At 39.4% G+C, this 13,138-nt stretch overlaps 1 protein-coding gene across 1 annotated transcript in view; it reads right to left on the bottom strand.

Moving 5' to 3' along the window:
* Window positions 1–11,631, bottom strand: part of LOC132181804 (electron transfer flavoprotein-ubiquinone oxidoreductase, mitochondrial) — a 24,981-nt gene extending 13,350 nt beyond the window's left edge. The window contains exons 1-7 of the mRNA XM_059595037.1: window positions 10,987–11,631; window positions 9,984–10,060; window positions 7,609–7,715; window positions 6,851–6,932; window positions 6,664–6,772; window positions 5,316–5,362; window positions 5,134–5,208 (exon numbers count right to left, since the gene is read on the bottom strand). Of these exons, the coding sequence (XP_059451020.1) occupies window positions 5,134–5,208; window positions 5,316–5,362; window positions 6,664–6,772; window positions 6,851–6,932; window positions 7,609–7,715; window positions 9,984–10,060; window positions 10,987–11,527 (1,038 nt within the window). The 5' untranslated portion in view covers window positions 11,528–11,631. The remainder of the gene's footprint in view (window positions 1–5,133; window positions 5,209–5,315; window positions 5,363–6,663; window positions 6,773–6,850; window positions 6,933–7,608; window positions 7,716–9,983; window positions 10,061–10,986) is intronic.
* Between the last annotated feature and the right edge of the window lie 1,507 nt (window positions 11,632–13,138).

The raw sequence follows: 13,138 nt of genomic DNA on the forward strand, positions 1-13,138 counted from the left end.
AAGAGCGGAGGCCGACGACTGCAACGCATGAGAGCAAATTGTGGGTGCTAGATCGAGATAATAGAGGCCATCAACTTCATGCCCCATACCAATCATCCTCCTCGTCTTGAGATCCTGAAAAATGCATAGAGAAGGATAAAAACTAACTGAACAGTTAAGGGATTTTGTGATTTGACTAATAGATAACAAATTACAAGGAAAGCCAGGGACATGTAAAACAGATAACAACTCAATGTCAGGACTCAGATGGGTAGTGCCTAAACCGACCACTTTGGATAGGGAACCATTAGCTAGGGTGACACTTCTAGGTGATGCGACAGGATGATAATTAGAGAGGAAAGTAGACGAACCAGTCATATGTTCATTGGCGCCAGAATCGATAACCCACGGGTTGCTAGTGGAGGATAAAAGACAGTGAGATGCAGTACCTGACTGAGCAAGAGTAGCAATGGAAGAGGAAGAGGCCTGCTTATGGGCTAAGAACTGAGCATACTCATCTTTCGGGATGGAGATGAGATCATTCTCAAGGGGTGAGCTTGGAGTACCAAGTGGTCCAGTCGGGGCTAGAGAACCCTCATGAGAAGTAACCTGATTGGCAAACCCGGATGGTGTGCCATGTAAGTCCCAACAAAACTCCACAGAATGATTGGTACGGCCACAATGAGTGCATTTGCGAGGCCCACGACCTCCAATGCGACCACCTCCCCGGAAATCACGGCCACCACGAAAACCACGACCACCTCGACTGCCACGCCCCCCCCGGGAACCACCATAACTACCACGGGCAGCAATAAATGCAGCACGATCACCAGTACGTTCCATGCTCAACAAAGAACCATGATCAGAAATAGTAGCACGCTGAACCCGAGAAAAAACCTCAGAAAGCAATGGGAGATCAGAACCACCCAAAATCTGCGCATGAACAGACTCGTACTCAGGTTTCAAGCCGAGAAGAAATCGAACCACATCCACATCTTGACGTTGCTTCTCCATTTTCTTCAAGTCAGTGGAGAGCGGCTTATACATGTCTCTTTCCCGACAGACGGTCACAACCTGATTGTAGTACTCATCTAAAGATTGAGTACCTTGTTCTAGTCCAAAATATCGTTGACACACCTCATAAACTCGAGTGATATTCCCAGCGCCAGAGTACATATGCCGGAGATGATCCCAAATTGCTTTAGCAGTAGGAAGATAGAGACATGAGGATCCAATGTGAGGTTCAATACTATTCAACATAAGAGATATAATCTGATTGTCGGCCTGGTCCCAAAGGCTTTTGGAGTCATCTTCCAGAGATTGCTCAGATTCCAAGTGAGAATACAGACCTTTCCCTCTCAAGTATACTTCTACAGATCGTGACCAATAACCATAATTTTTGCCATTAAGTTTCACAAGTGTCATAGTAGCCGGAACCATAGAAGCAGAATCGAAAGGAGGAGCCATTATAATGCACTAACCAGATGCAAACAACTACACAAGTCCACCAACCAACGAACTACCAAGGAGAATAAAAAAAAAAACTCACACAAAACAGCCCCAACTCGAAGCAAAGCTTGCTGACAATGATGAATGCCAACTAAAAACAACTCAAACCATGGTAGAATCGATAAAATTCGTCAAAAACTGACCTGAACTGGACTGAAGTTGAGCAAAAACAGGTCTAAACCATAGTGAACCGGAAGAAACCGAGAGAAATTGTCAAAAAACTGACCTGAACTGGCTTGAACCTGGCCTGAACTGATGGAAAATGGCCTGAACCGGACTGAACTGGCCGGAAAATGGACTGAACCGGCCGGAAAATGGGCTGGACCGGTCTGGACAGGGGAAAACCAGAAACCGGATAGCCTTATCCCGGTTTAAGGTTGGGATATCCTTATCCCGAATACGCGACAGCAAGCACCCGGAGCCAAACACCCAATCTTCGTCTGTGAAAACCGCTGGAACCGCGCTGGAGACTGCCAGACCTCGCCGGAACCGCGCCGGAGACAGCCAGACCTCGCCGACGACAACCAACCCGTGCCGGTGACACCCAGATCGTGCCAAAAAAAACCAACGACAACAAACAAACCTCCGGAGACTGCCAAACGCCGGCGACAACCAACCCCTGCCCAAATCGTGCCGGAAAACAACCAACTACAATCTCCGGCCACCGCAGAGTGTTAATCACCACAGACAGCACCGACCGACGACTCCAACCAATCATTGACGACTTAAGACCCATGGAGATGACGGCGGTTCATACCATCGGCGATGGGGAACCTGGCGCCATCTTCCACCACGAGCTTGAAGCCCAGCACTTCAACTGCCTTCGATCAGTAGCAATATAAATGAGAGAGGAGAAAAGAATAGAACCGGGGGAAAAAAAAACGATTAAAATAAAAGAAAGAAAAAGATTTGGGAGAGAAAAACAAGATATCAGGAAAAGGTATAAACCCTAGGCTCTGATACCATGTTGAGAGGTTTTTATGAATAAAGTATAGAGAAAAGAGGAGGCTGTTCAAAGATCCATAGCCTACCTCACACATATTATATATAAGCTTTGAGAATACATAAATGACCAAATTGCCCTCATACCCTAATACATTCTTCTACATTCTTCTAACACATTCTTCTACATTCTTCTAACAATAGTCTTTTCGCATAACAGTTTAGTTGGTGCCCCAAGCTGGACGATGTTAGAGAGAATTGCACATCAAGGACCCCATTGATGTGGAGGAAGCCGCCTAGTTAGAGAGACTATTTGAGGAGAGTGGGGTCCTTGATGTGGTGAAAGGTATGAACAGTGAAAAGGCACTAGGCCTTGATGGTTTTTCTATTGTGTTCTTCCAAGTATGTAGGAGGTGATCAAGGCAGATAATATGGGGGTGCTCCACGATTTTCATGCTAGTAGCAAATTTGAGAAAAGTCTTGATGCCACCTTCATGTCCCTCATTCCAAAGAAATTGGGGCCATTGATCTTAAATACTTGCGCCTATTAGTCTTGTGAGAGGAGTTTACAAGATTATTGCTAAAGTCCTTGCCAATAGGTTGAAAAGGAGACTATTTCGAAGCCCCAGAATGCTTTTGTTAGAGGTAGGCCAATCCCTGAGTCTATGCTCATTGCTAACGAATGTCTAGATAGTAAGATTAGATTTGTTGAGCCATGGGTGCTCTGTGAGCTGGATATTGAGAAGGCATGCGAACATTTCAATTGGGATTTCTTAGTTTACTTTTTGGGGAGGTGTGGCTTTGGGGAAAAATGGCCTTCTTGGATAATGCATTATATTTCTTTGGTTTGGTGAATGGCACACCATCGGGTTTCTTCAGTAGCTCTCGTGGTCTGAGACAGGGCGATCCTTCGTTGCCTTTTCTCTTTGTAGTTGTTATAGAGGCCTTAAGTAGAATGATTTCTGCAACTCTTGATAGGGGTTTTCTTTTAGGCTTTTCTATGCAGTCAAAGGAGGTTAACATCTCACACCTCTTGTCTGCAAATGAAACTTTGGTTTGCTGTGGGGCCAACCTAACCACCTTTGCTAACTACGTGCTTTATTTTTATGCTTCGAAGTTGTCTTTGGATTGAAGATTAATCTGGCTAAATCGGAATTGGTTCTGGTGGGTAATCTTGAGAATGCAGATGGGTTGGCCAGCATTCTCGGCTGTGGGGTTTTTTCTTTTCCTATGAAGTATCTTGGTCTCCCGTTGGGGGCCTCCTTTTAGGTCAAGTTTATATGGGACGGTATTATTAAAACGATAGAGTAACACTAGCTAGTTGGAAAAAGATGTACTTGTCTAAGGATTGCATGATTCCCTATGAATGTCGCATAGAGAAGCTTGAACGAGAATTTTTTTTTTTGGGGGGGCGGAAGGGAGGAGGGGGGTGCTACTAAGAGTTCAAATTTCACTTGGTAAGTTGGACCAGGGTTTGCTCTTCAATCTATGAAAGGATTGGGGGTTCAGAACCTACAAATGTTCAACCGTTCTTTCCTAGGAAAATGGTTGTGAAACTATGTGTATGAGAGAGAGGCTTGGTGGGAAGTTATGGTCGACGCTAAATTTGGTAGTTCGTGGGGTGGGTGGTATTCTAATGAGCCGGTTGGGGTACGCGGGGTGAGATTATGGAAGAATATTAGGAGGAAATGGGAGAAGGTTTCTAGTAATACCAAATTTGAGTCCAAAGTTGGCTCCAATGTTAGATTCTGACATGACCTGTGGTGTGGAGATAAGGCCATGAAGGAAACCTTTCCTAATTTATATGGTATTGCTTGTCTGAAGGATGCCTCTATAACGACCCACTTGGAGCTTTCTGGTGGCTCCAATCAGTGAAACGTTAGCTTTTTTAGAACGGCTCATGACCAGGAGGTAGATATCTTTGCCTCGTTCTTCAACTAGTTGTATTCAATTAGTGGGAGACAGGAAGGTGATGGCAAGCGTTGGTGTACCCCCTCCAAAAAAAGATTGTTCAATGTTAGATCTTTCTACAGTGTCCTAGTTTGTATTGATGGTTCTCCTTTCACTTGGAATAGTATTTTGCGGACTAAGGCTCCTTTGAGGGTGATTTTCTTTGCTTTGTCGGCAGCCTAGGAAAGATTCTTACCATGGACTAAGAAGTGGCATGTCATTGTAATTGATATGTGTTGTATGTGTAAGAGGAATGGAGAATCTGTGGACCATCTTCTTCTCCATTGTGAGGCTTGCGCCTTGTGAATTTTACTAGGTGCTTTGGGTAGTCTTGGGTTATGCCTAGCTGGATAGCCATAACCCAAAGTGCAAGTAGAACTTAGAGTGCTGTTGTGTGAAAGCTAGTTCCTCTCTACCTCTTGTGGTGCCTTTGGAATGAAAGAAATGACAAAATTTTGAGGACTACAAGAAAACGTTGAAGGAGCTTTAGCCCTTTTTCTTCTATACTCTTTTTCTTTGAACAGCTACATTTATTTCTCCCTTGGTGCTCAGTTTTCATGATTTTCTTGTTCTTTGTTCTCCTTCTAGTTAGCTATGCTTTTTCTCTTGTATACTTCCTGTATACCTGGGATCGACCTATGCTTTTATTGATATTTCGATGAATTTTATAAATAAAATGCATCATAACATGAATAGGTATGCAATAATGGGAATAACACCCATTATAAACTATAACTGATTAAAAAAGTTTACCTCTTTAATTCCCAAAGCATAAGTCTGATGTTGAGCATGCCCTTTCTCTCTCAACTTGTATTTTTTCATTATTTTCTGTCATGCAAAACAAAGAGGTCCTTAAATTACTATAATGATTGACCAGCAAAGGTTTGAAATTTAGAACCTATTGCACCTCTTGCAGCTAAAATATTTATGCAAACCTCTGATAGTGATCCCCGACATCCCTCAGATAGAAGCACCAAGCACCCTGCATATTACTCTCACAATTTTACACCAGTTTGCACCAACAAATTAAACTCGTAACTAGATCATTCTCAACAAATAATATTTTGTATTCAAGTCTATTTGCATACTTATGTCTAAATATATCCAGTTAAAATCACATACAAGTGAGTGGTGAATAATGTAAATGTATTTCTATTGGGGGGGGGGAGAGAGAGAATGTGCGCTCACTTAGGTTATATGCTAGGACTACAAATGCAAGTTCATGTACAAATCTTCTTGGCCAACAAACTTGACAGCAAGCAGAACAACAGCATGTAAAACAGCTGTTTACCCAAACATAACAGCAAGCAGAACCAAAAAACTCATCACACATATGTGATGGTGCATAAAATAAAACTCCATGTATCTGTAAAATGTATATTTGAATAAATAGGTGCAACTAAAAGACTGAATACAAGATGCTGAGACAGAAGGTGAAAGGGCAGGGAAAAGAAATCAATTTGCCTGTGGAAAATGCTTTGTCTAGGATCCACATTTTTCAGCAATATCCAACCAAATGTTGCCGAAAGAGATCATTGAGAAAATAGCAACTGAAATCCAGGGGCGATTAAAATCTGCTTTATGGAAAATCCTAGTAACCTAAATCCACAATTAAATTGCAGTACACTACCATTCTGTAAAATAAATGTGGTGACAACAAAACTTTCTACTTGTTTATTTCCTTACTTCTGCTTTCCATAAGGCAGTATGAAAACAATGAAGAAAAAACTTAAAAAGGAACTGAGTTTTGGGGGGCAACGGTGACGCTGCTGGTAGTTGTCCAGATCCAAAGACTTGCACAAGTTATAACGTCTAATCATTATATAAGCCTAGTCAGACCATAATATATTCCAAGTAGTGGTTTCTGATCTATATAAGGTATCTCACTTCTGGTCCTGAATTCACCCTATATAGAGTAGTTTATTGAAGTGTACACGTGAAAGTTTGGGAAACACGATAAATCAAAAAGCCAGAAGATGTCTGGATGTTATTACTGTGATGGCCCCAGCCAAGTAGGCTCTTAGGAGAGATGCCTTAGATACAGCCCTATCCTTCAATATTTTTTGCGTAGTAGTGGCCAATCTCGAACTCAAACCAGCGCAGATGATACCAACCAGAAGTTCTACAATGGCAATACCAACATCTAGCAACAGCATATGCGCCATATATGCAGAGGATGGGGGCCAACTTTTCCACCTTATATATTTTATATAATGCGTTTGTGTGTGCCTTGTGTGTGTGTGAGAGAGAGAGAGAGAGAGAGAGAGAGAAAGAGAGAGATGCCTTTCAATTCCACACCATGCTGATAATTTTCCTTCTTTGAACCATCTTTGGCAACTCCCATATCATTAGTTGCAATGCCAATGACCTTGTCGTTTGCATCATATAATATCTGGCCAATTACATAGCTTGTATTACAAACTATCCAATAGTATGCTGAGGGGTCACAAGTGAGCAAAAACAGGAGTACCTCACTAGCAGCAAAGCCAGGATATATTTCTACTCCCAATTCTTCAGCTTTCATCCCCATCCAACGAACTAACTGACTTAAACTACAACAGAGGCCACCAAGAAGATTATTACAAAAAAATAAATCATCAAATGTAAAAAAAAAAGGGTTCCAAAATAAAACATTCATAAGATGAAAGAAGAATCTAATAAGTAAAGAAAAACAGAATCTTCCATCTTGAATGCTACAGACAGTAACTTGGAAAATGTTGCATAACATGAGCTGATCAAATATTCCTCTTTCTGACGGAGATATTTCTATCACAAACCATCTCAACAAGTAAAAGGAATATCAGGTTCAACAAAGACATGAAAAACCAATTTCAGATATTTTTGAGTCAATTGACTGTTAAAATATCTGATTGTTGACTTGAGCAATGTACTAGTTCCACAAGTAAGCTTCTACCGACTCCACTACAAATTAGCTGTTGAACATAAGTCAAGTGTCCAGGGAACAAAGGAATCACCACAATTGTACACCCAGAACTATTTCCAGGTAGATTTGGCAGTAACATGTTGCAGTAAATTTACTGAGAACTCAAGTTGCAAGAGAATTGGAAAGCACAAGCAAATGAAATGAGACAATACTGACACAACATGCATGCAGGGCCCACTTTCTTTTAAGTGAAAAAAAAAAAAAACTTTGGCCAGCCCAAAGAATACCGAGTTCATATTTAAACACGCTTTTCTAAATAAATGCTCCACACTTAACACAAGTACCTTATAACATAGTTTCCTTTGTTATCAAAAGGACAAGGAAGTGAAATTGCACGGCTCTTCGTAAGAAACCAAAACTTGTCAGAAGAAACTGGTACGCTTATCGGTGCCTGCAGGTAAATTTGGTCGAGAACATGGACTAAAGTTAAATAGAAGACAGCAGGAATACAATTAACAAATTATTTCAGTTGATAATGTGTTTTTCATGCTTTATTATTAGCAGATAAACCACCAACAGCTTTTACTTCCTCATTCTAATCATTTACTTCTTTCTGTGCAGATCCATGGAGTAAATGCAGAAAATGTAGAAAATGGGGTATACTCCTGTGAACTACAAAGCATGACACGAATCTAAAAAATGAGCTCTCACTTGACAAATTATATAATTATAACTTGTCCATATATAGAGAGACAACTAAATAACTACATAAGTACTGTAGTAATATATTTTGTGCGGGTATATATACTTTGATAAGTAAGACCTTGATGTTGACATTTGAAAGTGGAATTAAGAATATGAAAGAGGGATTTGACCTTTTTCCTCATTTCTTTTTTATTTTTATTTTTTCCCTTCCAAAGAATAGCCTAAAACTACTAACCCCATAAATCAAGTCATAGTCATGACCTAGCGAAATATTAGTCACATCTGCACAACACAAGTTCAGTCTGACCTAGTAAAATAGCCAATATGGGACTTAGTACATGCATATATAACATATTCAAAATCCAATTAAGGGTATCACACCCCAAACAGGAGGAACCCCAGAACTCCATATTTCATAGGAGAAGTCCCACTAGCCTACAAGGCTACCTCCACATGGAAGTTCACTATGGATTTCAAATGATATAGCTTACTAGAGTTACATGCAAAAGTTTTTTTTTAGGCCCAAATAGAGGGTAAAACTAATCTCGTGTAGGTGAGATAAGCAACAGTAGCAATATGGCAGATTGGTCCTATCATCCTAGAGTAAATTGAGTGATTTTCATATGCATAACCTAAGGGCACATTTGGTACATGGGATAGCTATTCCACTGGAAAAATGAATAGCTATTACTAGAAATGGAAGAAACTTGAATGAAGACTATAAAGTAGCTATTCCTATTTATTAGTTTGGTTGTAACACTAAAATAGAACCCTGAAAATGTATTACATTGTTTGGTACAGTGTAATCCATTGATGAATGGAATCATATTGTACTTAAATTTCCTAAAACACCCTTATAATACAATTCTAATTGAATCTTTTATGATGCTAGCAATATCCAAACGCTTGGATAAAGTAAATTTTTTTATTAGTGTTTAATATATAAATAATTAAATTCATATCTTCCTATCAGCTTAAGCTTTTAGGATAAGTGGTGATTTAACATGGTATCAGAGTCAAGCATCATGAGTTTGAACCTTAAATCCGTCAATTCACCCTTCACTTAGTTAAAATATTCCATGTATTAGGTTTCACCTATTAAACGGGAGCTTGAGCTCACAAGTGAGGTGAGTGTTTGAATATATAAATGATTAAATTCATCTCCTCCTATAAGCTTAAACTTTTTGAAATAGTGATAATTTAACAATTACTACATCTCGTTGAGTTTCTACAACCACAAGAACAAGCTACATTCATGTCTCACTTACTCAACTCTTCTCTGATTTTTATTTCAATGGTTCCTTATATTTAACAAAAAAAAAACACCCACTTCTCTCTCTTCATCGGAACCATCCATTCCACTCCCATCTTCACGGCTCCATTGACCGTCACACCGGCACGTCGCACCGCATCAAAGATGGGGGAACAACATCCTGAGTAGGTAGACAAGGCGAGAGAGTTCTTCGTGTAGATCGAATGCAATGACGGAGGCGCCAATCTGCGGAGGAAAGGAGCAAGCTTACGCCGCAGCAGGCAGTGACGTTGGCATCCCAAAAGCAGTGGCTGCACAAAAAGCCACTAAGCGTGGTGTAATAGAGTGGGACGAGGTCTTGCTTGGACGGCGATGCCATGGCAATGATGAGGCCATGCTTAGATGGCTCATCTGTGCCGTCAGCTTATGGCACAAGAGCACCAAGCAGACCAGGTGGCTCTGGTTGGTGCTCATCTACGAGAGTGAGAAAGAGAGAGAGAGAAGGCTTTTGTGTCAATGTCAATTGATATGCTATTCCCAACGGGAAAGGAATAGCTATTCCTCTCTTTTTTAGGAAGGAATAGCTATTCTCAGGATTAATAAACCAACCAAACGAATGGAATAGCTATTCCATTCCAGGCTCTAATCCACGTACCAAACATGTCCTAATTTTCAAAAGACTGTGACACAATCATCAACATATAATATATAAAGATTACTTTGAAGTAAAGTTGGAGGAAGGAAAATAACAAAAAAGAGCACCTCTTCCTGTTTCCATTGTGGGAGAAGTTCATCCAGTGCCCGGGGTTCAAAAACATTCCCAGAAAGGATGTGAGCACCTATTATAACATGGGAATGAAGAAGGCTGTGAGCAAGGATTTCTTAATGGCATTGCCCTTAAACAGTCTACCATAGAAGTATTGGAAAAATGAATTTTGATTAAACTCGTTTATGTATCAAGCATGAGTTCTATTCTTATACTCCATGATATGCAGCAGTTCACAGGAGAAACTAAAATGACAAACTCAAATGTATAGCCAAATTTAACTTAAAAAATAAAATAAAACTTGCACCATTCACCTAAGTCGGGACCTAACCACCAAAAAGAGAAAAAACGTACTATCTTTGTCAGGCTATGCAATTCTGTCAATAGTTTATAGCATTAACACCTTACTTTTCATATTCCTCTTTATACATGAAATCCTAGAGAGGTCATGGTATTGACATTCTTAAATTACAAGATGGTACACAGCTGATTAGGCCAATAAAAAATGCTACAGGTGTGGAAGCAATCCTGGCCAGCGAAGGCTAAGATGGCGCCTTGCACATGGGTTGCAAAAGTCAATTAAAAATCATCCAAAATCACCATAACATGAAATGCATGTACTGATAAGGTTTCCTCAGAGATGTCAAATAAACATTGAAACAATTATTATATATATTTTCAATTTCATTAAAACGCACATGTGCAAAGTTACAGAAAGGAGACTAATCATTTAAATACGGGACAGTATTCACAACATATATCAACAAAATTAAGAGAAGGAAAGAACAAGACAACGAATTGTTCAAATTCGAAGTTGTATTGACAGCTCAATTGCAATAAAAGTTCAAATTCCTTTAACATGCTACATCCCCATTGAGGTATTTATCTCCATTAACCATTTCGGAAGCAAGGTAACTGCCTACGTGATCACTTAGCCTCAACAAAACCAACCCATAAGATCAAAATTCAATGTCCATCAAAGAGAGCTGAGAAACATACCCACTTCAGCGCCTTTCTCAACAACACACACCGATATATCGACACCCTTTTCACGGCAAAGTTGCTTCAACCGTATCGCCGCCGATAACCCGGCCGGTCCTGCCCCAACGATAACAACATCATACTCCATAGACTCCCGGGCCGATTCACTACTGAATCTCCTCAATCCACCTACAAAACCCTGAAACCTCAAAAACCCACATCCATTTTCCTCACAACTCCTGAAATTTTCGTAATTCAGCCTATACCCAGATGAAAAAACCTGTCCAAAACCAATCTGGGAGCCGAAGGAACTGAAGCTTCGACCCAAACGGTGGGAAAACGAATACCCATTTGGAGTTTTGGTTGGATATATGAAATTGCAATGGTGTGTAGGATACGTAGACGGGCTTGAAGAGATATGAGAAGAGGATTGAGGGGAAAGAGTTGAGCTTGATGAATCGCAAAGATTTGTGTGCAAGTTACTGAGTGCATAGGAGGATGTAGAGTTGGGTTTTCTGAGAGAGTTGGATTTGGAGGAGATTAAGAGAAACCTGAACATTGTAGTTAGAGACGCCAAGAGATATAACTGAACACAGTGATGAGCCTGTTAATAGTACGCTGCAAAGAAATAACCAGAATCATGCGAACTGGTTTGAAGAGTACGCTGTTGAATAGGGATATTACCGGTCTGACAGATAACTGACGTGTCTACCCCCATCCCTTAAAGCATTCCCAAATGGAGAGTTAAATTTTTATGCAAATTTAATTTAGTTAATAAATTTTTAAATGTATCTACATTCGATTAACTATATTTTTATCTATATTATTTAAATATTATTAAAAATAAGAAAAGTTTTAGGAAAAAGAGAACACGTGAGAAGAAAAATGAGAAAGTTTTGGAAAAAAAAGAACATGCAGAGAAAAAGTAGGAAAAGATTTGGGAAAAAGAGAAAACAAGTGAGAAACAATAAAAAATAAAATGGCTCTCTTAAAAAATGCTGTTACATTTAGCTTTTTTTTAGCTCTTCCAATCAAATATCTATTTTACATTTTTTTTTACTAATCTAATATAGGGATTTTTTTAAACATTTGAAGAGTCATTTTAGATAAAAGTAACATTTAACTTTTCCATTGAGAAATCTCTTACTAGTTACTAATATAGTAATATACTAATAACTTTGTTTTTTTTTGGGGGGGGGTGAACTTGACAAAATATCCCCTCCCCCAAATTATCTTCTAAAGTTTAAAATTTTTAATTTATGGTATCAAATTTTAAATTTTTTGCGATGTTCTTCTTTGTAGGGATTTTTCGTTAAATCTTGTTAAAATTATACAAATATCGAATTTTTATTAATAAAATAAAAAAAAAAAATTGTAAAGATTCATGCATAGGTATTTTTGCAAAGAGAAATGATAGAATTATTTATTTTTCAATCATCTTTTAATCATCTCTATAGTAAATGAATGAATCCATCATTTGATTTGTGTGAAGTCCACGTGAGTATACAAATATAATGGTTGATCAATTAAATTTGTAAAAAAATAGGATTAAATGCCTTTTTTTTTTCCCATGTGGTTTAACAACTTTATTTATTGTCCAATGGATTTCATTTTGTATCACATATGGTACCTCGATGATAGCTAAAAACGAAGAGATAATACTTCCGTCTAACTTCCTTCTAAAATTTGATGGAAATCCACATTCGGACCCCTAAAAAATCGACACATGTCCCTATACCTAATTAATAATTAAAAAAAATAACTAAAATGATAAAAAAAGTATTAAAATTATATTTAAAAAATAAAATAAAATAAAAAAGAAAAGGAGTGGCCGCCACCCCTACCGGTTTGGGAAGGGCCTTAATGCTGGTTCGGCCACCCCCAACTTGCAAAATGGGTGTGGTCGAAACCACCCCCAAAGCTGTTAGGGGTGGCTCGGCCACCTCCGTTTGACCTGTGGTGGTTTCAGCCACTAACATGGCCCTTGGGGGTGGTTTAGCCACCTCCAAGGGCCAACCCTAAATTTTTTTTTTGAAATTGGCATTTTGGGGGTGAGGTGGTTAGGCCACCTAGATTGGCTGGTTTGGGGTGGCCAAAACCACCCCAGGCCAAATGGGGGTGGCCGGCCACCCTTTAGGGCAAAATGGGGGTGGCCTTTTTTAAAAAAAAA

This window comes from Corylus avellana, chromosome ca1, assembly GCF_901000735.1.
Source record: "Corylus avellana chromosome ca1, CavTom2PMs-1.0".
Lineage (NCBI taxonomy): Eukaryota > Viridiplantae > Streptophyta > Magnoliopsida > Fagales > Betulaceae > Corylus > Corylus avellana.